A 23,014-nucleotide genomic window follows, 5' to 3' on the forward strand; every position below is an offset into this window, starting at 1 on the left:
CTTGACTGATGAGTATTGCTCCCTTCAGCACACTCCACCAGAAAGCCCAAGACTGGGCAGATCTGGTACCATGCAGCTTCCTTGCCTCCTCCTCCACTAGGCAAGTGAAATGCAGTGCTGCACTGGAACCACACTGGAGAAATCTCTTACAGTTGAGAGGCAGGACCCCAAGCTCATGGTCAAGGTTAGCATGTCCAGGTGGGACTCATGACCCCATCAGAAGACCCAGGGCCTTTGGACAGTGGGGCACAGTGTCCAGCTAAGCTGAGGTCCTTTTCTGTGACAGGAAGTACAGGAGCCTAGCCAGGCACACCACGAGGAGCATGATCAGCATGGATCCTTTTAAAGAACAGCTCACCGGCTGTTTCAGAAGGTCAATGTTATGACTAAAGGTAGCAGACAATAAGATCAGGAACAGAGCGAGAGAGAGAGGGGAGGGAGGGAGGGAGGGAGAGAGAGAGAGAGAGGGAATACACACAGCTATTCACTTTTCTAGGCTTATATTTCATCTTATTCTTGAGAGAAATGTGCTGAATTATTTGGGGGCAATGTCTTGGTGTCTGAAGCTCACCACCAAGTATAGGTGAGTCTCGGACAAGGAGAGGAAGTGGGAAAACAGCATACAGGAGAGCTGACGAGTTCAGGTGGCTGATATAGTCACTACAGTATCTTTTGGAATTTCGGGTGTTTTAAAACTGTTCCAAGACTGGAGAAAACGAATATGTCTCCATTCATCTTAATGGATAAGGAGACGGTCTGTTCCTGGAGACTGGCTATGAGAGGCAGTCCTCCAAGCACAACAGTTGTTACCATTGCCGTAAGAGCAGGGCTGTTACCTGCAGGAAACCTTCAACAAGATCCAGCCCGCACAGAAGGAGGGATGGGGAGGGCCAGTAGACCTTTATCTGAGATTCTAGCCACTCCCTGTGTCCCCATCTCAGCTGCATGCCACTTTCCCCCAAGTGGTTTTGGAAGATCCTAAAGTGTAGCCCGAGTAGAACAGCTTAGATGGCAGGCAGATGACCCCCAGTGGAGGCCAAGTCGGTCTGTGGGCAGAATGGAACTCTCTGATCTGGGATGAGGCATCTGCACAGACCGATGAGGCAGCTGGAAACCACTGGCTCTCCTCTGTGCAGGGGAATCTCACTGCCCTAGCTTCCCATGGAGCCTCCCTAAGCTCCTGTTCGAGTTTCCCCTTTTTCTAAGGACACCAGCTGTGCTGTGTTGGCACCCATCTTACTCTGACTCAAGTACCCTGAGAAGAGTGGGTGTGTGCTCTGACTCCAAAGTTGTTTGAGGAAGGACATAGAGACACCCCGTGTGACTTAGAAGGGGCACATAGGATCCAAATGATCAGGGGTCAGGTCTCTGGGATTCTCCTCTGAGCAGGAAGGAGGGTGGCATGACCGCATGTGTTAGTAGCTGCCAGCATTCATCAAGCAACAAGGAACAGAGTATGTTCAGGGTGGTGAGGGACACCACGCATCCCTGTGCTGGTGGAGCCAAGTCATGCATTTGCCCAAACAGCAGACGTTGTACTGACCTTGAACCTAACGGACGCCACAGGTTCTGGGTGACGGTGGTATGTAGCTTTATGGGCTGTATCTTTAGTTTCCCTGTCCTTCAGGGGACCGGGAACGGTGCTCAGGGGACAGGGCTCCTAGGACCATCTCTGTATCTTCTAATTTTTGCAGCAAACCCAAAATAGCTCAAAAAGTAAGTCTTAGAAAACACAGAGAGAAGCGTTGTGTTGCCTTTCTTTGGGATCAAGTATCTTACGCACTGTAGTGTGCGGTCCCTTCAGCTTTATGCAGTGTGCAAATCTGAGTATGTGGCCAGGGAATCTTGGGTGGGTGAGAGCTTGTGGGAGCAAGTCACCAAGGAAAGGACACCCCATTTCTGGACATTGGTGTGGCTTTGGGGAATGAGAATTTACAGGAACACGGATATCAACATAGCTTTCCTTCCCTCAATGCAGGTTATTAGGGGACCAGGTCAGCTCTGCAGGGCCTGGTAGAGAGGGGGTATCTCAGTTGTTTTGGGGGACAGGTCAGAGTTTCTTCTTTCCAAAGAGGCTGCTGGGCTCTGAGTTTCTTTCCTGGTTAACCTCCCATGAGGGAAAACATCTTTGTTCTGACACAGCTACAAGTGTACAGTAAACAAGGCCAGCACTTTTATTAGATTGTAGGGAAAGCAGAGAAAGCGGGGTGGGGGTGGGGGTGGGGAGGTTCCACAGGGAGAGGGAGGGTGGTGTTGGGCCCAGCATCACTGTCTTCAGGCGCTGGGCTGTCATCCATGCTGAGAGAACTTGGCACCTCCCTCCAACGGGAGGCAGCTTAGCCGGCACCGCAGGCCAGGTACGGTGACATCCCTCAGGGCTGCCCTCCTCCTGCCAAAGCGACCCACGGGCCTGATCCCACGGCCTGTGTACCAGGCTGGATTGATGTCAGGGGCTGGACAGGAGAGAGTCAGAGCAGCATACGAGATGCATGGCACACAGGTGCGGTGTCCTCCACACAGAACCCCTAAACTGATGGAAACCTGGGCACCAGGCCATGTTGGCATCCAACCTGATGAGACTGGCCACAGCGTATCTGGGCAGTGGTGTGGCTTTGGGAAATGAATTTAGAGATATACCAGTAGTGACATTCCCTTCCCTTTCCCCACTCCCTCCCCTCCAAGTTCTTAAGGGACCCAGCCAAGCTTCCCAGTAGGGTAGGGGCATGGTGAGGATAGGGAGACAGGACTGTTCTGGGCAGAGGCCCATTCAACAGGATCTTATTACCAAGAGGTCATCCTCCAGACTGAACACATGGCCAGGTAGGAGATGGCCAAACCCCATTCAGGTGCTGGGGTGTACTCAAGGCATCTAGGGAGAGTATGGAGGGGCGGGCAAGAGAGGCTGCCCACCACAAGCCAGGCACTTACTGCGTGTCTCCATGGAGTGCTGGTGGGCTCGGCTGGAAGCTCCTGGCAGGACCAAGGCTAAGAGCAGCAGGCACAGGAGCCATGCCCTCAGAGCTGCCATGCTTCTGGGATCCCACAGGAGAAGGTATAGCCTAGGGACAGATGTGTAAGAGTAAGCGGTGTGCACCAAGCTGGGACCTTAGGTTGTGTGTGCAGATGCACATGTGTGAGTGGTACATGTATGTGCATGTGAAGTACACAAATGCATATGTTTGGTGCACATAGTACACTTCTCAGGAGAGAGGTATGTGAACTGTGCACAGGTGGCTGTCTTGGGACATTCTTGGGTCTGTCTGTCCATCTGTGTGAGGAGTTGGGAGGTAGACACCCAGGTCTTGGTGGGGAGCAGGTTTATGGGAAGGGCTGGGGCAGCAGAGGTGGGGGAACAATTTGCTCAACCTCAGAGTTAGTTAGGGTTTTGGGGGGTGTTGGGCCCTCACTGCTCAGTCCTTCTCCACACGTGGCCCAGGATCTCCTGACACCGAGAGCCAGACAGGCATAGAGGACCCTCAGCGTCCTCCATCCCTAGTGAGTGCACACCCCACAACCCCACAATAACCCAGGACTTCAGACCTAGTTTGCTGAGGCTTCGTAATGAATCCGTGGCGCCCGCCTTTCTACACAGCGCCCTTTTGAGTGACAGAGGAGAGGGTTACTTCTGTGTATGGGAAGGGGTATCCTGCTGGAGTACCCCTCTTGACCCCACCCCTGGTATTTCAGATTCCATCATAAGATGCTCCAGAGCTTTATCTGAAGGCCCTTTAACTGACCTTGACTTTCCAGCCCCTCCTTGACCACACAGAAAAAGCTTTTCATCAGAGTTCTTTAAAACGCCCACTCCCCCGCCTCTTCACAACACTGCTGGGGTGTCCCACACAGAACAGGGGAGCCCCGACTAGAGAGAATGGAGGTGCTATCATGAACCATGGTAAAAACTGCACCCACTCGGGCTGGGTGATGGGTGCCCAGAATGCTAGTCGACCCTGGTTCCTGAGCCCCAGGAGACCCCTTTCTGGAGCAATGTAGACTTGTCTGCCCAGTGCACCTATTGGGCTCTGCTTGAGAGGGTGTCCCTCAGTGGGAAGTGTCCCTTGGTGGGACACTTAACCCGCCCTCCACCATGGGACAGCCCTTGAGTGTGAGAGTCCCCACGAGCGTGCATGATCCTGGACCACAGACCGTGGACAGCTCTCTCTGCTTGGTGCCCACACCTGGCTGCTCAGGAAGCCTGGCAGAGAAAAGCCTGGCAGAGGAGCTGGCAGGCACAGGAACACCCGCCCCTCTAGCACTGCCGAGTTACTCACCTGTCGTCTCTTGAGTGTGGCGACAAGGCTGCCCAGGTGTCAGGGGAGGCCTGCCTGGCTGTGCGCCTTTTATAGGCCAGCAAGGAGGCAATGGACGCTCCCGGTTGGTCCCTTCCTTGAGATGGCGTCTTTGCTTATAGCCTGCCGTCCCCAACTACGACTCCTCCCTCACCAAGACACTTCGTCTTTTTGCTTTCCTTTCTTTTATCTTAAAAAAAAAAAAAAAAAAAAAAACCAAAAAACTCTCATCAGCGGTGTGATTTGTTCCTTCCTGAATTATATAATTTCATTTGGGCCAAGTGGCTTTAAAACACATTAACCTCCCTTCTTCACGCTCGCCTTTGGGCAGACTCCAGACTTACGTGTCCACCCATCCTCTCAATGGGAGGCAGTCATCGAACAGGAAACGCCTGTTCTGAAGGCTCTTCTTCTCTTTTCCTGCCTCACCTGAGCCATGGCTTCCTGGAATGGTGGTCAGAAAGTCCCTCACACCCAGGTGGGTGCTTCCTACTTTGGTTGTCCCCTCAGCTTGCTTGTCCTCAGATGGGGTCTTTAGACACACTTCCTCTATTTCACCCCGAGTCTATGACTTAGAAAATGCCAGGTTTAATTTTCATAAAAACAAAGAGAAGCCTGGTGTTGTGGCATACACCCAATTCCAGCACTCAGGAATGTGAAGCAAGAGGATGGCTATGAGTTCAAGACCAGCCTGTGCCAGTAAAACAAAACAAAAAATTGAAAATCAAACAGCAGAAAAGACTACTTTTGTTATAGTTTGAAGGTGGTGTGTGGCAGTGCCCTATTTATAATACCAGCGCTGAGATAGACGGAGCGGAGATGGAAGGGTCTTGAAGCTCCTTGGCCAGTCAGCTTAGCCAAACCAACAAACAACCTCCAGATTCAGTGACTCAAAAAAAAAAAAAAAAGAAAAAAAGAAAAGAAAAAGTGGAGGAATGATTGATGAAGACATCCGGTGTTGATCTCTGGCCTCTTATACACATGTGCACAGGGGCCCCACACAAATGTATATACACCCTCCCATACAACCTTCTAAAAACCAAATTTATTTTGCTGTAAAGGCAATTTACAGGCAACGAGAGAAAATGAGTGCACTTAAAAAGAGAGAAAAGAGCCCAGGTAATGTGCAAACGCCAGCACTTTTACTTCGGGCATTGCTTTGGGTGAGTTCCCTGTGCCTTCCGGTAGATTCACCCTGCTTACAGGTGCTGAGCCTCATTCCTTTGGCCATCATAGCCCGGGATTGTTAAATTATCTGTCGGTTTGTGCTGTTGAAAAAGACTATGTAAGATCCCATCATTTAACTTGACCCGTCACCACCACGTCAACAGTTACAGGTTCTATGAAGTATCATTTAAGTGCAATAGAGCATTCTCGAAGGAACTCTGCATGAGACAAGACAAAGCAGGAGGACTCTCCAGGACAATCACTTCCTGGCCACCACCAGACTTGTAGGAAAAGTGTCAGGATACCACTTCACCCTTTGGGGACTTGGTCAGTGCAGCATCTGTGTTCTCAAGGCATGGCTGCATCTTCCTTGGAAGAGGGCTCTGACCAGTGGACTCATTGGGAGATATGGCAGGAGGTGGGTATGGTAAGGAACTCCAGAAGGAGCATGGCATAGCCCAGAGATGAGGATCGCAGGGAGCTTTAAATGCTTGCTTGGTGCCTTGGTTCCATCTGTAGATAGCTTAGGTGTTAACAGTGGTGATAGCCCGGCCTCTCACCTTGGTGGGGAAGAGCCATGGTAGGGCATGTTCCTGTCTTAAGGGTGGGTCTTGTGGGAGATTTCCCTGGATGTGTGCTCAGTCCTGGGACCCAAAGGGACTGCTGTGAGACCTTGGGAGTGGGAGTAAGTGTCCTGAATATCATTGTGGATCTGGGTCTCTCTCCTCTCCTCTCCTCTCCTCTCCTCTCCTCTCCTCTCCTCTCCTCTCCTCTCCTCTCCTCTCCTCTCCTCTCCTCTCCCCTCCCCTCCCCTCCCCTCCCCTCCCCCTCCTCCTCTTTCTCCTCTTCTTTTCTCCTCTCCTCCTCCTCTTCTTACTCCTCTCTCTCTCTCTCTCTCTCTCTCTCTCTCTCTCTCTCTCTCTCTCTCTTCCTCTCCTCCTCCCTCCCCCGCCCCCGTCTCTCTCTGTCTTTCTCTGTATTTGCATCTAGAATCATGGGTCCTCTTAGCAGAGTAGCTTTATTTATCAAAGTAAGGACAGAGTACGCCTTTGAGAGTCTAAACGGGAGCCAGCAGGCAGGGTGGGGGGCTGCACAACGACCCTGGTCTCAGCTCAGTCTCCTCCTCCAGACTTGATGGCATCAGGCAAAAGGTCTGCAGAATCGAGAGGTGCTTTGGGTAGCTGGAGATGCTCCAAAGGCAGATGGCAAAGGACAGGGGCAGTGTGGCCTGGGCTGCTCTTGCAGGTCTCCACAGAATCCCAGGTGTAGGCCTGGCCTGGGCACCTCAGAGCTGACAAGGGGGTTTCATGGAGGGTTTGACCACAGAGAGAAGGCAACTTTCCCCACACCTTATTAACGCGCCATGAATTCCAGGACAGGGGAACCGAACAAGGACTCTTGAACCAGCTTTGGGCACAGCAGAGGGATTTCCCATCCAGCACAGCCCTAACTCTGGGTAGCAAACACTGAAGACATACGTGGATCATGAGCTGTGGCTGTCAGACTGGAGGAACCACAGATCTGTGGCTGAAGGAACCGTGACCCTGGGGCATCAGCTGGAGTTCTGAACAGTTGACAAAGTGAAGAACAGGGGCTGGGGAGAGGCAAGGCTGTGAGGCTGTGCCCCCACACTCCCTGAAGCTGCATTGCTTGTGTCCCTGGGCTGCAGGAGAAAGCTCTGTGCCCTTCCCCACACTCCGACTCAGATGGATTTCTGCTCCTTGCAGTAAAGGGACCCCAGTGTTTGGGGGTACACTGCAAAGTTTTGAGGTCTTTGAACTCTCGTGCTCTCTAGTGGGTCAGACAGTGTCTCCCCAGTTCACACCCACCTAGAACTTCGGAAAACAGTCCTCTGTGGGAATAGGGCCTTTGCGAGTGTATTGACTGAGGCGGGCATACTGGGTAAAAATGGCCCTACAGGCAATAAATAATGTCCGGACAAGATGGCAGCTGTTCAGAACCATGCAAGACAAGGGGACATGAAGGTGAGGATGGGGACTGAAGTCAAGGTGTACTGGAATGGCTGCCATCCCAGAAGGAGGAAGAGGAACCTACCCCTCAGAACTGCAAGTTCCACCGACACCTTGATTGGATTTTTGACCTCGGACACTCAGGAGGACACATTTCCTGTGGTCATGATTGGCTTATTTTGCTAGAAGGCCAGGGGAAACAAACATGGGACTCCTGAGATGTGGGTCTCTGAATGAGAGAAAGTTTCCTCCTTGAAGTTTATTCTCAGGGTACGCTAGGATGCTGGGGCTCTGGCCTGTGTGTTCTCTGGACTCTGGAACATGTCGCGAGCTGGCAGGAAAGAGGCAGTTCTGGGAGTAGGAGATGGCCTCCCTGTACTTGTGGAAGCGCTGTGAAGAGCTGACTATGTAGTCATGAGCAAGACTGACTCCAATGTTCTTGGCTTTGGAAAACCTAAATCCTTGATAAATTCCAAAGCCGTCATTTGCGTGAGCTAGAGTCCTATGTTTAAAGCGTGAGCTGTCTAGAAAGAGAGGTCCCTAGGTAGTGCACCCCAAAAGCCTGTTAGAGGCTTGGCTTCGATGTGGCACGGTGGTTGGTAGTTATGGTGGTGGACCTGTCTGTGACCCACAAGGATGCTTAAGAACAAGGTCTGTGTGATGGGTGAGGAGCCTAGCCCCTCCCCTCGTTCACTGTCTGTAATTGCGTACTCTCCCATCACACCCGCTTGTATCTCTCTCTCTCTCTCTCTCTCTCTCTCTCTCTCTCTGTCAGGAATGTGAATACTCTCAGGGCCTCCGCGGGACCATCTCTTTCCATCACATCTGGGAATGTGGCTCAACAAAGTCAAGGGAGGGGGTTAAAGGGTCATAGCGGAAGGGTATCTGGGTGTTCCTCAGGCAGAGAGCATCATCTGAAGGGGAATTCCATGAGTTTGTATCTTCCGGGTCAGAGGCTGGCAGGTGGCCTGGTGACAGCCAGAAGTCTGAGAACATGTCATCTCACAAGAGGATCCACACAGGAAGTTCTTCTTATTTCTCACTGGGATGGTGGCCACAAGCAGCTGTGAGCATCAAGAAGTTCTGAGCCCATGGGGATGCGATGACTGTGTGGAGGAGGCAGTGTGGGGCGCTTTGTGGTACTCTCCTGTGCCCATGAACTTCCCCTTCTAGGGTTGCTGGGCCATCACGGGTTTCTGCAGAGTAAAAACACACATTCATTTAGGTATACACATAGTTTCATGTGCAAAGTGTACACACAGATGTAAAATGAACCTCACAGTTATGTGAAAGATACAGACGTAACAGAGAAACATACAAATGTAGGTGTTCACACCGGTGAGGATCTAGACACAAACTTATATATACGTATGTACACATGCATACACAGATATACACACCAGCATGTGCTCATAGATATAACGTATGCATATACAGAGAGACAGGTGACTTAATACAGACACACACATAGGCGTGTATATTGACACCCATGTGGGCATGCAAAGCCATACATACCAGCATGTACATGACACATGGGTACATACATAGACAGACGTAGGTGTGAATGAAGAAAAACACATGCGGGTGTGACTACATATAGATCCAATCTCAGACATGTGAATGTGCTTGCATCTTCCTGGTTCTGTTTGTTCATGTGTGCATGCACTACTCAGTTGCTTGTGTTTGCTATGCCCCAGTCTTAGTTGGTCCCTTGCTTGTTTTGTTTGTTCATTTGTTTCTGTCTTTTAATACAGGGTCTTATACATAAATAGCCCTGGCTGCCCTGGAACTCTTTATGTAGAGCAGGCTGCTTTAGAACTCACAGACATCCATCTGCCTCTGCCCCCCGAGTGCTGGGATTAAAGGCGTGCACCTCCATGCCTGGCTTCCTTATTTTTTTTTTTTTTTTCTGTAACTCTGTTTTCCCGGATATGAGTTTCCATCCACTGTGTCCATGGAAAGGATTTGAAAGTCTAGAGCTTTTGAAGGCAGGGAGCTTAATTTGAAAACCTATATAAAGATTTAATTGGCAGGCATGCCTTTTAGGGATGACCAACTCCAGTTATGAGGGTCAGGCAGACTCATTCCTGGCTTCAGTGTGCAGTTTAGGGCATCCCTGCCTTAGTGTTCTTTGCAGTGGGCATGCAGACTCCTGCAAGGGTGAGGTCTCTAACCTCATGAATGTCTTTCTACTGTTTCTGCATCTCTACCATGTGACACTCTGGCTTTTAAACAGGGAGTTCATAACCGTGAAAGGCCATCTATGAGCCACGTATTCCCCAGAAGGGCCTACACACTGAGAGAATGGATTGGGGTACTTGCTTCACTCTGTCTTTCTAAGAAGATGAGCTTGCAGCGGTGTGGCAGGTTCCCTGAGCCCCTATATGGAAGCTTTCTCTAGAGCTTGGCTGCAAGCCTGCATGGCTGCTGCCTCTACTCACTGTGGTTTCTGCCTCTGGCTGCAGTTCTGCAGAGATGGGGAAGGGAATTTATAGATGCCATGAGTTATGTTAGTCACATTCTGCACATGAGTTTACAGAAAATTTACAGAATTTACGGGGAACAGTGTGAACAGAGGATTCCAGGACACAGAGATCATCTCTCCTGGAAAGGCCTCCAGGTCAAAGCATCTCCATGGTGGCAGAAGAAGGGCTGGGGACTTGAGAGCTGCACCCCTCCCATCATGAGATGCCCACATGGACTTGATTAGGATTGGTGCTGGGTGTAGAACTCAGCTAAAACTTGCTTGCTGAGTACACATTAAATTCTCAGTGACAACAAAGAGTTAAATAGTACATGGAGACCTGTCTGATGTGGGATGCCCTTCTGTATGCTGTGAATATGTTTTACTACCATTGGTTAATAAAGAAGCTGATTTGGCCAATAGCCAGGCAGAATAGAACCAGGCAGGAAATCCAAGAAAAGCATACAGGAAAAAAATAAAGCAGAGTCATAGAGATGCCAATAGCGGCCGGGGAAGCAAGATGCCAGGTAACAAGCTGCAAGCCTCATGGTAAAATATAGAGTAATAGAAATGGATTAATTTAAGTTGTAAGAGCTAGTTAATAATAAGCCTGAGCTAATAGGCCAAACTATTTGTAATTAATATTAAGCCCCAGAGTGGTTATTCGGGGATTGACGGGTGGGAATAAAACTTCTAGTCACATTTGTCCTTGGAGGAGGTTCCATTTGGCCTGTGCAGGAGGCCGTTATGAAGAGCCACATGCTGAGGACAATGGCTTAGGCCACCCCTGAGGCTACTCATTGAAATATCTTTCCCCAGAAGTCATTAATATTCAGCCTAGATAGTAGGTGGAGTCAGACATACATTTTAGATAAATACTTAGGCCATCCCAAGAGAACTATGGCTTTCCCTATGGCATGGGTGACCTACTCCAGGGCTGTGTGCATGCTGACAAGACAGCCTGCCACCAAGCTACACCTTCAACCCAAGGCAAACTTTTAAGAAAATAACAAATTTGGAACTCAGTCTTCTTGAAGACTTTGAAGACTTCTTGAAGGTTTGAAGAATTGAGCCAGGCAGATGTCTGCTCAACCTTGAAACTAGAAGGAAGTTGAGGTGAACCTTGGACAGTGCACTGGGTTGGTGAAATAGGGGTAAGGAGAGATATGAGGGACAAGGGTTGGCATAGCTTGGATGTAAGGTGTCTGTCAAGATTCATATATTGGAGGTTTGGCCCCAGAATGATGATGGATCTTGATGGGCGGGGCTTAGTGGGAGCTCTGTAGGTTGTAGGGGTCATGCCTTTGGAAAGGATTAAAGACAGCCTCGCTAAAGCACAGGGTGGAGAGATGGCTCAGTGGTTAAGAACGCTTCCTGCTCTTCCAGAAAACCCGAGTTTGGTTCTCAGCACGCACATCTAGGTGGCTCACATCCAGCTGTAAGCCCCCACTCCAGAGGATCCAATGACCTTTTATGCTGGTGAACACACACATGCCACAGATTGGCATACACTCACACAGACACCCACCCTTACATAAATACACATTTTTAAAAGTCTGCATCTGGCTCCAGTGACTTCAGAATGATCCTTACTCTTCTGTCTGATAAAATGATCTCTCACTGATTCCCAACCATTACAAGCATCTCCTAAGCAGTGATGCTGGCACTATGTCCTTGAACTCTGCAGAACCATGAGTCAAGTAGGTCTATTTTCTCTCTAAGTAGCCTGTCTGCCTAGTGTATTTCATTACAGCAAGGAAAATTAGACTAACACAAAGTGTGTTTAGGCCTTGATTAGGGCACTTGTCACTGTCACCGTGAGTTTTTCCGGGATGAGGGCCACAACCTTGTCATCTGACAGGTCACAGAGCAACCACTAGGCACGCTCCTAACTCAGTGCCCAGGCTTAAGGTAGCTCAGTTGTTCCTGTGTCCAGGGCTCATTTTGCTGAACTGAGGGCCTCAGGGGTCAAATGAGGGTCTTCAGGGCTCATTCTCTGTATGCAGCAGCCCTATCAGGCCTGAGGGCTTGCCAGAGAGCAGCCTTGTAATTTCCGGATTGGCCCCTTTCCAGAGCTGAGCCTGCTCCTTGGGAACTGGGCGCTTAGTGATTCTGCCACTCTTTATTCCTTGCTGTACCTGAATACTTTAAAGAAATGTGTTCAGTTCTTGTGCAGTTTGATGGTTACCCTCACCTGCCACCCCTCTTTTGTTCTTGATTAAGGCATTAGCAAAACGTGAAGCTACAAGGTCACACGGAGAAAGGAGACATTACCGCAAAGATGTGTCTGGCTGTCCCTCTCTTCCCGTTAGGGTTCCTCTGTGTCAGCGAGCCACGGTACACTGATTTCCGGTCGAAAGAACCACCATCTATGCCTTTGGGAAAAGAGAGAGGAGGTGAGGTGCTTAATCAAGCAAAGACCAATCCAAATGAGTTCTTCTCTACCTCCGACATTGGACAGCGGCGTTGACGCAAACACAGCTTCTGTTGGGAGGGTTCACACTGGGACACATTCGGCAAGGTGAACTCGGTGGTTGTGTGAATACCAGTTCAGAGGCTTCTACCTCTTTTAAAGAGGTAGGGCCACTAAGAAAGGAGGCAGGGCCAGTAGGAAAAGGGTGGGGCCAGTAACCAGGAGATGGGGCCAGCAGGAAAGAAAGGGGCCAGTGAAAAAGGAGGCGGACCAAAGCTTTTAGGTTGCTGGAACTGGAGTTTGTGTCCTTTTTCTCTGGCTCTGGAAGAATAACAGGGGCTTAGGACACTCGGGGCAGGGGCACATTTATCTTCTGCCATGTGGTTTTGTGACAGGATGTTGAAATAAGAGCGGCGGGGTTGCGTCCCCGGGCTGCTGGGCTCACGCCCGGCAGATTTATCCGTAAACATTAGCCCGAGGCGAACACGCCCCCAATGGGTGGGGCTATGTCCCTACAACAGGACAAGGGACCTGAGGGGTGCTGGGTCTCCAATCCACAGAGCAGAAGTCTTTTAGGCCTGTGGCTGCAGAGTTGAGGGCCTTGGCCTCCAACCTTAACCAACTGCTTGGGTTTAGGTGGGGGAGTGGACTTTCATGGTTCAGGTGGGAATTTCTTGATTGAAAGAAGTGGGGCTGGCTCATAGTACTCCGGAGTCCCGATGGTCTCTCCAGACCTGTGTTCAGTGATGTGCTACACATCAGGCCTGTCTGCCAAGGGGATTTGGGGCTCACCTCTGTCTTCTTGTTGCCCACACTCCTGTGTTTGGATGTTGGCAGACGCTGCCCTTTAAGATTAAACGGTGGTGCTCTAGAAGCCCCAAAATTTCAACAGCAGCTCCTCATCATCCCCTCTCTAAGTTAACCGTGACTTTGAGGGCTTGGAGTACCAGCTCTGATCTTCAGGTGAGCCAGATGTATGCTGGGACCTCAGTGGATGCAAAGAGGAGTCTCTTCCTGGGCTCTGCTTCCCATCAGCAGGAGGTAAGGATCTTTCTCTACCATACACTCCCAACACCCAGTGTGTTACCCAAGTGCATGGGGGGAGCACAGACTCGACCCTCTGAAGCCACAGCCCAGAACACACCCTCATCCCTTTGAGTTTCCCAACAAGAATTTCCACAGTGATAGAAAAAGTAACTGGTGCACTTCCATGTTCCCAGGACAAAACTGATGTTCTTGTTACCACAGAGACTTCAAAGTCTTCTAACTGTCCAATATTCTGCACTTTCTGTAGGGACTGTTTATACTGAAAACATGGCCCTACCAGCATTGCCTGCGCTTGCTTAAAGCCACTGGGAACAGCATGCCTGGGCCCTGGGGTGGCCCAGGGGCCTTTTTGGGTGTTCTAAAGAGACAGGGCCTAGGGTGGGTTCCATAGGTTAGGGAGGAGTGTGCAGAGCCTGGCTGACTTCATTCCTCCTCTGAGCTCATTTCTCAGTAGCAACGAGGCAGGAAGGGGAGCAGGTGGCTCTTACCTTGACTGCTGGGGGCATACTTCCTCTTCAGGAGATAGGGCAGCGCAGTTGCCTAGGAGGAAGAGAACATCCCTGGGCATTCCTGAAGTGTAATTGAACTAATTTGGGACTTCTTTTTATTCTGGTTTTAATTACCAAGGTCACCTGTTTTTTATTCTCTGTCAAATATTTGAGCTCTTAGTATATGCACACTGTCTGTAAATCATGTGCCAGAGCCTATGTGGAAGAGAAGCCAGGGAACTGCCTGCTTTGGGTGGAGGGTTGGAAAGACTACAGGGACCTGGGTTCAAATCACAGTGCTGCTGCTTACTACCACACGCTAGAACCCATCCTCTGTGACCGCCACTCTCTTCCTCTGTAACACATGGACTCATGGCTGTAAATTGTGTGCCCTGTGTCTGTTGTTCCTCCTTCTTCCTTTTCAAGTGTTCCCTTCTCTACAACATGCTAAGAAATCCATTCTCTGTCTGACCTTTTCAGGAGTGGAGAGAGGAAATGGCTCAGTTGCCACAGCAATGTTCCCCAGTGTCAGGGATGCTCTAGTGGGTCTATCAGCAGGTCCTGCAGGTAGAACTCAGAGCCTGGGCTTCTTGGAACTCATAGGAACCCATCGATGTCAGGGCCCAGGACCCAGTCATTACCCTGTTGTCATTTCCACACATTTGACCCTGGCCAGGCATCCACCTCTCTGAGTGGGATTCATGTGTCAACGTCACAGAGTGTCAATGTCCACCCACCCAGGTTCTGCAACATAGGTAAAGGGTGGATAGAAACCAACAGACTTGGAACTGACAAACTGACAAGTGGCTGGACTTGTTCTGTGATGCTCAGTGAGGACCTGGGCCATGGTGGGCAGGGCCTGGAGCAGGCCTGGAGACAGCACCCCAATCCTGTTCCTAATATCCCCTAGACACATGGAACTTTCTCCTCCCAGGCCTCTCCTTCACTCACATCCCATCATAGTGTCTTCGCAGTGCTGGTCTCATCCTTGGGTCATTTCCTCATACAGTGGCTCCTGTGTGTTTTCAACCCCCAACCCAGCAACTGTATCTCTCAGACAGAGGGCAGATGACAGGCTGCTATACCTGATCCGGGTGGCAGAAGAATCCAGAAACACATGTGGCTCTGGCAAGACCCCTACCCAAGACTGATGTGGAGGGATAAACACCCCAGCGACTTTGCCCCAGGGTAGGATAAGTAGGGTGTGACATCCCTGTCCCCAGAGCTACTTAAAGAACTGAGCCAGGGAGCCTGGTGCTTGACAGAAGTTCCATATACCTGTGTTCCCCATCTCTGCACCTTGCTGGGATCTCTGGGATTTCCCCATTAGGTACTACCCTACTCTCCTACCCTCTACCCACTGACCCAGTCTGCTGACTCGTCAGGCATTGCTGAGCTGTTGGGTCTCTCTCCACACCCTCCCCTAGCACTTGCTCTTCAGAGGGAGTTGCCTCGGAAGGCTGTGGTAGATGGTACCTTGGGCACCTTGTCTTGGTCCTCAGGGTCTGCAGAGGGATCCTTCGGGATCCTGTCAAGTTTTTCAGTAACCCGGGGAAGAAAGATCTGGAGACCAAGGAAAAAAGATGTGTCATTGTTGTCTTGTTGAACCATGACATCCAGAGTGGGAGTCAAGCAGGCACAGTGCAGGACAGTGGTCCCTGTAGATACTGGTCAAGCATGCTGGGATAGAGTGTAACACCACACCCCCCATTCCCACCTGGGATTCTAGACAATGCTTTGGAAGATTGGTTTAGTGTATTACATTTGTTCAACACATAAAAATGTGTTGCTTTTGCCTTAGTTAAATAAAATTAACCTGGGAGAGAGTCAGGCTAACAACTGGTTGACAGGAAGTAGCAGGGAGGCCTTTAGCATGGATTTTATTTTTAAGTTAGGGAGGTGTGGAAGGGAGTGGCTTCCAGGATGCCAGCGAGGAGAGAAAATCAGTCAGTTGCTACTCTGGCTCTCTGAGCTTGCAGGTTTTCAAGCTAGCCTTTGAATCTCAACTAACTTTAGCAGCAGTAGCGCCATTGTCTGGGGGAACAGAATTCCCCCCAGGCCACGGCCTTAGTGGCCAGGCTGCTAGGAGTTTGAAGCTGTGACAAAAATAAAATTACACGGCTATGGAGTCAGAAAATTAAAATGCATTTTCCAGCTGGCTTTTTATGCCAACAAGCAGTTTCTTGCCATAGTAGGGACTTGAAGTCACATGGGGGGTACTCACATGTGAAAGTTACATATCTATCTATCTATCTATCTATCTATCTATCTATCTATCTATCTATCTATCTATCTATCTATCTATCTATCTACCTATCTACCTATCTTCCATCTATCATCTATCAATCATCTATCTATCTATCTATCTATCTATCTATCTATCTATCTATCTATCTATCTATCTATCTATCTATCTACCTATCTTCCATCTATCATCTATCAATCATCTATCTATCTATCTATCTATCTATCTATCTATCTATCTATCTATCTATCTATCATCCATCCACCCATCCACCTACCTATCTATCTGGAACAACACATTGACTGGGCAATAAGGATTTAATCCCTCACCTTACCTAGGGGTGCTACAGGCCATTCTTCATTCTTCTACCCCAATACCCCCACCATTGCTCTCTCTGTCTGAAGCCTCTGACTGGACTTGGGGAAGGATGTTAGGTTCTGGTCACTGGTCTAAGCACAGGTCCAGTGGCCTTTCCTTCAGTAACTCCAACCACGCTCATCTCAAAAGGGTCATTGAATCAAGTCTTCCATCACCAGATGAGGTTTGACCACCCACGTACTGGGGCTCCACGTCGGGAGCTTTGTATATGAATAAGGTGGGAGGGACTATATGTGTAGGCCAGAGAACAACCTTGTGTGTCACCCCTCAAATGCTAGCCACCATCTTTTTTGAGATAGTGTCTCTTACTGCCCCATAGCTCACCAAGTAGACCTGGGTGGCTGACCAGTGAGCCCCAGGGGTCTTCCTGTCGCTGCTTCCCCAACGCTGGGATTGCAAGTGTGTACCAGCACCACCGTGCCTGGCTTTTTTATTATTATTTTTTCTGTGTTACAAGTTCTGAGGATTGAACTCAGGCCATCACGCTTGCAGTGTCAGGCATTTTATAGATCTCCTGTCTTCCCAGCCAGGGCTTTTACTCCGTGGTCCCTGGGAGGTCCTAGGGGACACTGTGGGCTACTGAGGACGTCCTGGGGACACAGGCTTGGTGTTTCACACCTCACCCAACTCACTGGGATGTTTGACTTTCTCCGGGGTTTTCCTGAGGGTTTCACCGTGAGCCCTGCTGCCCTCAGGGCTGCAATCCTGGACTCGATGTCCGAGACCTAGAAGAGAGAGGGACAGACGACAGGGAGCCAGACAGATGTCCCTCAGTGTTCCCTCTCTGATCATAAAGATCAGACTCACAACCATAACCTGGCTGTGGAATTGAACTCGGGGTCTTGCACATCCTAAGCACGGGGTGCACATACCACTGAGCCACACCACCAGTCACTCCCTCAGTTTACCTCCGTGGTCCCCATCTGCCATCCTCTGGAACTTTCTTCTCCACTTCCCCATCCCTGTCTTTGAGTCTTGGGGTTTCACAGTCGGTCCATGAACTTACTAAGCACGACTCCACCTTGGGGCCTTTGCACGTTCTGTCCCCTCTGCCTGTGCTCCGATCCCCTAGAGCATTGGTTCTCAACCTCCCTCATGCCATGTCCCTTTAATACAGTTCCTCATGTTGTGGTGACCTCCATCCATACACTTATTTATTTATATTCATACATTTATTCCATCGTTACTTCATAACTATAATTTTTGCTGATGTTATGAATCGTAATGTAAATATGATATGCAAGAGGTCTGATAATGTGGCCTCCCCAAGGGGTCGTGACCCACAGGAGTCGTGACCCACTGCCCTAGCCCTTCCGCGTTGGATTCTCCCCACTGTCCCTCTACCACCTTTTCTAAGAGTCCCTCCCTGGGCATTCTGGGATAAACCTCCATATTGTCCTCATTACTATGTCATGATGGAATCATTTGTTTTGTTTTCATTTTTTGTTAGGTGTCCCCTCCCACAAAAAAATCTAAGTTCCACAGAGGCAGGAACTTGGGCTCAGGTCTTCACAGCTGTCCCCTATGTGACCCGCCCATGTCAGCCACATTTTAGAAGGGAGCCCTTGAAGGAAAGGCCTGGGCCTACCTCAGCCCTTGGAGGTGAGCGGTGCTGGCTCACACCTCCCTTCCTTGGGCACTGGCAGCCATTTGCCGATGAGGGCAGGGGCCCTGGATGTCCCCATAGCTTGGGTGCAGGCCTTCTTTGTTTACCGGACTCCAGGGGGAGGACACTGCAGTCTGCAGCTGTCTCTGGAAGACCTGTACACGCTGGCTTGGCCTGGACCTGTGCACTGTTGATGTCACTCGCCCAAATCTGAGCCCTACAGTCACCGCTCAGGCTCACAAGAACCATCTGCCAAGTTCAGGTGTGAGCCCTGTTGTCCTAACCTCTCAGCCTGGGTCTGGGTTCTGCTCGTAGGCTGGGGGATGGTGACAATATGTATCTTTCTTGTGACTGAAAAGCTTGCCTGCATTCCCCAGGTTGAGCAAAGAGCAGCAAGGTGGGAAGAAGCAAGCCTTAGGCTTGCACTCTGCCCTATTCCTGACTGCCAGGGAGGCTTCTGTGAGCCCGCAGGTGTGCTGTTGGCTTCTCAGACCTCTGCCTGGGTTCCATCACCAGGACGTTGTCATCTTTAGGGAAATTTTGTCCAGGGGATGTGAGGCTACCTCACTCTCAGATTGTTGAACTTCAGAGGCTGCCACGGCCACTCTGTCCTCCATCTCGGACAGCTCCTCATCGGTGCTCTTTGTAGTCCGAGGAGGGTTCCCGGGCCCCTGAGGGCTTCTTCCCCGTGTCTCCATGTGCCCCACGTCTGTGCACACCTAGGGACAAGAAGGGTGACACTAGTTATCCATGAAGCAGACCACAGGCTGCTGCCTCACTGTTTAGTCGTCCCCCACCACTTCACGCGTGTGGTCTTATCAAATCCCCCTTTCATCCATGTGGTCTCATCAAGTCCCCCGAAGCCTGTAGCTAGTAAGCCGCCATCCCTGAAAGGGTGGGTGGCTACCCGGGACTGTCACTCTTGCTCTGCCCTTTGCCTAGGACCGAGAGACCTTACCTCCGGGGACACTGCATGGAGGGTGCCACTTGACTTGGTCTCATCTTCTGATGAGGTGCCAGGATCACTGATGTTGCTGGTCAGCTCCTCCAGCCTCCTCCGGAGAGTCTCCTCTTCTGTGTCTGCACTGGGGTGTGAGTCCGCAGCTGGTTCCTGGCAGGGCCAGGCAAGGGGCTCAGAGGCAGCTTGGGGAGGTGGGCTAGCCTGAGAAGACTCCAGCACCCATTCCCATTTAAGGCCCACCCTCTGCCCTGCTTCCTCATCCCCTCAAATGTTCACCTGGATAAAACAGGTACATACAATTTATTGTCTCGCCATTACAAGGTACACGGCTCAGTTCTTCATCATGCACCCAGCACCATCCTCTCCCCACAGAACTTTCCCCTCTTGCTATACTGAGCCTCCGCCCCCACCGAACACTCACTCCTCATCCTTCCCCCGGCCCTAGGCGTCCATCACATTCCTGACTGTCTTCCTGAATCTGACTTTGCTGGACTCCTCGTATGAGCAACATTGCATGGTCTGCTCTCTGGGGGAGCTCATTTCACTGAACCTAAGTCCTCCAAGTTGACCCATGTTGTGGTACAAGGCAGAACACATCTCTCTTTTAAAGACAACCCATCAGACCATAGGGTTTAAATAAGACACTGAGCTTTCCTTGGGGGAGGTACTCATACGTGGAGGGTAGTGGTAGTTCCTCCCTACACTGCTCCCTATTCCCATTGAGCCCACAGCTCTTCCATTTGTTTCCAGCTTTGGTCCTATGTCCATGGACCTAAATTACAGCCCTGGGCATTTGGCTATGGCTCATGGGGCTGGGGACAAGGGTCTCTCTTGTTCTCTGCATTCTCCCTTTGTGAGACTGAGGTGTGCCACAATGGGGAGCTCTCAACACTACCTAGATATTCTGTGTTCCCATAGCACTTGGGGGGGGGTCTATCCTGCACTCGCATAGCAACAAGGACCCTCGCATTTTCCAGTTATTGTGAGTTCAGGGACAAGGTAGAGATGTCACACCTTATCTTCCTGTCACTTTTGCAACCCCCCTCAGGCCAACATCAAGTTGCAAAATGTTGCTGACAGAAGAAAGGGAAGGTGGCAGTGTGTGTTGACTTAGTGACACTGTCCTTTGTAGGCGAGTCTTCTTGCGTACAGATCAAAGGAGGTAGCCTGTGTGGGAGACCGTCTCTTTGTCTTGATGAGATTTTAAGGACCTAGAATATCTATTTGCTTTGACTGGTTAAAAAAAAAAAAGTCCATGAAAATCCACATGTGTGTCTCAGGCTGGCTTTGGAGTCTAGACAGTGGCCATTTCTTTGCTGCTTGAAGTTACTCTCCACTGTGATGTCCTTCAGGCACAGGTCCTGTAAGTGGCATTATGACTTCAAGAGAAGTTGGGTCATGAGGGAACACTGGCGAGGAGCTACCAAGAATGACGTAACCACTACCAGCTGGCTTTGACTTAGGGATGGGGAAGAGGCGTGAGAATCATGAGTCTCTTTGGTGAGGTAGTGAAGGCTAGGGATGCTGGTCCCACTTCAGCACGCAAGGTGTCTACAGCTGGATGAAGATTCATCTCACAGTAGTTTATGTGATACCTACCCATACTACCTTGTGATCAGACTTGGGCTGCTTCATGTGGGTGGGCTATGCGGGAAACCTCATTTATCCGTCCTTGGAGCACTGTGCACCAACCAAGCAAGATCTCTGAGACACTTCCCCAAAGTGAACTTTAATCTCCTTTAAGGGGAGGTTGTGGGCTGATCTCACGTAGCCTAGGGTATTAGTACCTGGGCTGAGGGTGGCAGGACCACATTCTCCAGGTGGCCCAGCAGGTGCTCCACAGCTGACATGCGCTTGTTCAACTCCAAAATCTGCATCAGAGGAAGAGAGGTACAGTGGTCTGGTTATAGCGGAGGACCTCCCTGCAACTCCCACCAGCACAGGGGTCTTCCTTCTTGTCCCAAGTCCGGCTAGGACACGGCCCTGGAGGTTAACTGTGAAATAAGGTCTTTCTGATGCCAAGGGTGTTGGAACCAAGAGAGGAGGTGACCGGGGTGGGAGGACCATGTAGGAGAGATGAGCAACCCAACTAGACCTCAAGGCAGCTGAAAGAGGCAACCGTGTCTGTCATTGGGCAGCTCCTGTCACTGTCCTGGCTGATTAGCGCAGGAAGATGTGCGTTGAGCTGGACACGGTGACCAAAGTCATTAGATAGCAAGAGCCCTGGGTCACTTGTGACCCAAAGAACAGCTTCCTAATCTCTTTGAGTCACCAGACTCTTGAGTCAGCTAGTCTATTAGCTCTCAGACAGAGCCCGGAAAATCAATTCCTCTTCGCTCTGCTTCCTCGCGGGCGGCCTCTCTGTCCTGCATTATCTCATTTACCGCTCGCCTGGCCTCATGAGAGGGAAATGACACGCACAGGGGTGGGAAGCTGCCATTGTTGGCGGGTAATTACCACGGCACTGAGGACTTGCAGTGGGGGAAGACCGCTCACTGGAAATGTCAACGCAAGTGTATGTGAGCCCCATGCCCGTGCTTGCCCTCTGCGGGCATGACTGAAGGTTCATATGGTGTTCGTTGTGTTGACAACGATCGATATCCTCAGTGGGCTGTCAGCATGTAGCCTTTGTCTACTGGCCCAGGAAGCACAGGTGGGGACTTGGAAAAAGAAAAAGGTTCCAGACTGTCATTGCGAATGCCACGTGGGGTGAGTAAGAAAGCAAGCCACTAGAAAGGCTGGGAAGCTGAAACTGGCGAAGAAGGCAGAGGCTCAGAGGGGCCAGCAAAATAACAGACAGGGTAGTTGACTCAGAGGGCTCAGTGGTGGCTTTCTGATGAGGCCCTGGCTATAGCTAGGCCCTGTGGAGAAGTGGTGACCACCAGGCCTGTGAGACACACAAGGAACTCAGGCAACACCAACTTCGGCCTGGTGGCTAGAGCCTCTGGAACTTTGCAGACGAGCCCACCACAAAAAGGGTCTCATGAGGGACCAGGGTTTTAAGTAGAACTGGAGTCTCCCATTTTGCCAAGATGAAGGCAAGCACAGGATGAAGATGAGCAGCCTTACTTTCTCTGTGGAAAATAAAAGGTCTGGGTGTGGCAGAGACACCGTAACCCAGCACTTGAGAGGCTGAGGCAGGAGGATAGCAAACTTAAGACCAGTTTGTGCTACAAAGAAATAGCCTGTCTCCCAAATCAAAGGGCTGGGCTGTGTGTGACTCAGTGTCAGAGAGTTCACTCGAGGCCCTGGGTTCCATCTCCAGCCTGGGGTGGGGATTTCTCCCAGTGTCTCACATCAGATTCCCCCTCCACCCATTTCCTGTGTGTGTGACCTTCATAGCAGGTTAAATTAGTCCTGTTCAGGCTCAGAACCCTGAACTCAGCCTTTTTGAAATGCAAATATCACCATCTCCTGCAGGAAGGAGTGTGGCCTAAACCTTGCTTGAATGCAGAAATCTATCTCTTGTCTTAAAGGCAAGGGACACAGGTTCTCTGGCCAAATCAACATTATATGGCTGTCTTTTGCGGACTCTGATTTGAATCTTGGTGACCATATAATCAAAATTAATTACAATTCTGTGCGTTATCACGGAAGAGGCAGGTGGTAACTATATTTTAATTTCTTCTTAGAGACAGAGTCTGGAAATGTAGTATAGGCCATATTCTTCTATCTCGGTTTTCCAACTCACTTGATTAGCTTTTCCTTCCTTGTATGACGTTTCCTTCCTTCCTTCCTTCCTTCCTTCCTTCCTTCCTTCCTTCCTTCCTTCCTTCTTTCCTTCCTTTTAACATTTTAGGGAACTGTAATACTTTGTCAATTTTATGTTACATAAATCTACCTCAATAAAGCATGTATGTATGTATGTATGTATGTATGTATGTATGTATGTATGTATATATATAGACATATTCCTATAATATAGGCAATTTTATGTCTAAAAGTGCAGAAAGCTTCAGCTGCTTTAAAGTAACTTGATGTGAAAG

The 23,014-nt window shown here is 50.1% G+C and overlaps 2 protein-coding genes across 2 annotated transcripts in view; both read right to left on the bottom strand.

Annotated features, from left to right (window-relative positions):
• Positions 1-2,289: 2,289 nt before the first annotated feature.
• Positions 2,290-3,028, bottom strand: Prlh (prolactin releasing hormone). The gene is made up of 2 exons (XM_057751405.1): positions 2,929-3,028; positions 2,290-2,453 (listed from the first exon to the last, which is right to left on the bottom strand). The coding sequence occupies exons 1-2, from the start codon at positions 3,026-3,028 to the stop codon at positions 2,290-2,292; spliced, it is 264 nt and encodes an 87-aa protein (XP_057607388.1).
• A 4,332-nt stretch (positions 3,029-7,360) lies between these two features.
• Mlph (melanophilin) overlaps positions 7,361-23,014 on the bottom strand; it is a 45,343-nt gene continuing 29,689 nt past the window's right edge. The window contains exons 9-16 of the mRNA XM_057761545.1: positions 20,816-20,899; positions 19,026-19,178; positions 18,631-18,786; positions 17,094-17,186; positions 15,315-15,401; positions 13,839-13,890; positions 12,165-12,265; positions 7,361-8,622 (exon numbers count right to left, since the gene is read on the bottom strand). Of these exons, the coding sequence (XP_057617528.1) occupies positions 8,596-8,622; positions 12,165-12,265; positions 13,839-13,890; positions 15,315-15,401; positions 17,094-17,186; positions 18,631-18,786; positions 19,026-19,178; positions 20,816-20,899 (753 nt within the window). The 3' untranslated portion in view covers positions 7,361-8,595. The remainder of the gene's footprint in view (positions 8,623-12,164; positions 12,266-13,838; positions 13,891-15,314; positions 15,402-17,093; positions 17,187-18,630; positions 18,787-19,025; positions 19,179-20,815; positions 20,900-23,014) is intronic.

This window comes from Chionomys nivalis, chromosome 2 (assembly GCF_950005125.1).
Source record: "Chionomys nivalis chromosome 2, mChiNiv1.1, whole genome shotgun sequence".
Classification (NCBI taxonomy): Eukaryota; Metazoa; Chordata; class Mammalia; order Rodentia; family Cricetidae; genus Chionomys; species Chionomys nivalis.

What these genes read in the sequence shown, in the direction of transcription:
- Prlh (XM_057751405.1), bottom strand. Translation starts at nt 3,028, where the DNA reads ATGGCAGCTCTGAGGGCATGGCTCCTGTGCCTGCTGCTCTTAGCCTTG. An exon ending in GCACTCCATGGAGACACGCA is followed by an intron (nt 2,454 to 2,928) that starts GTAAGTGCCTGG and finishes TCTCCTGTCCAG; the next exon opens with CCCCTGACATCAATCCAGCC.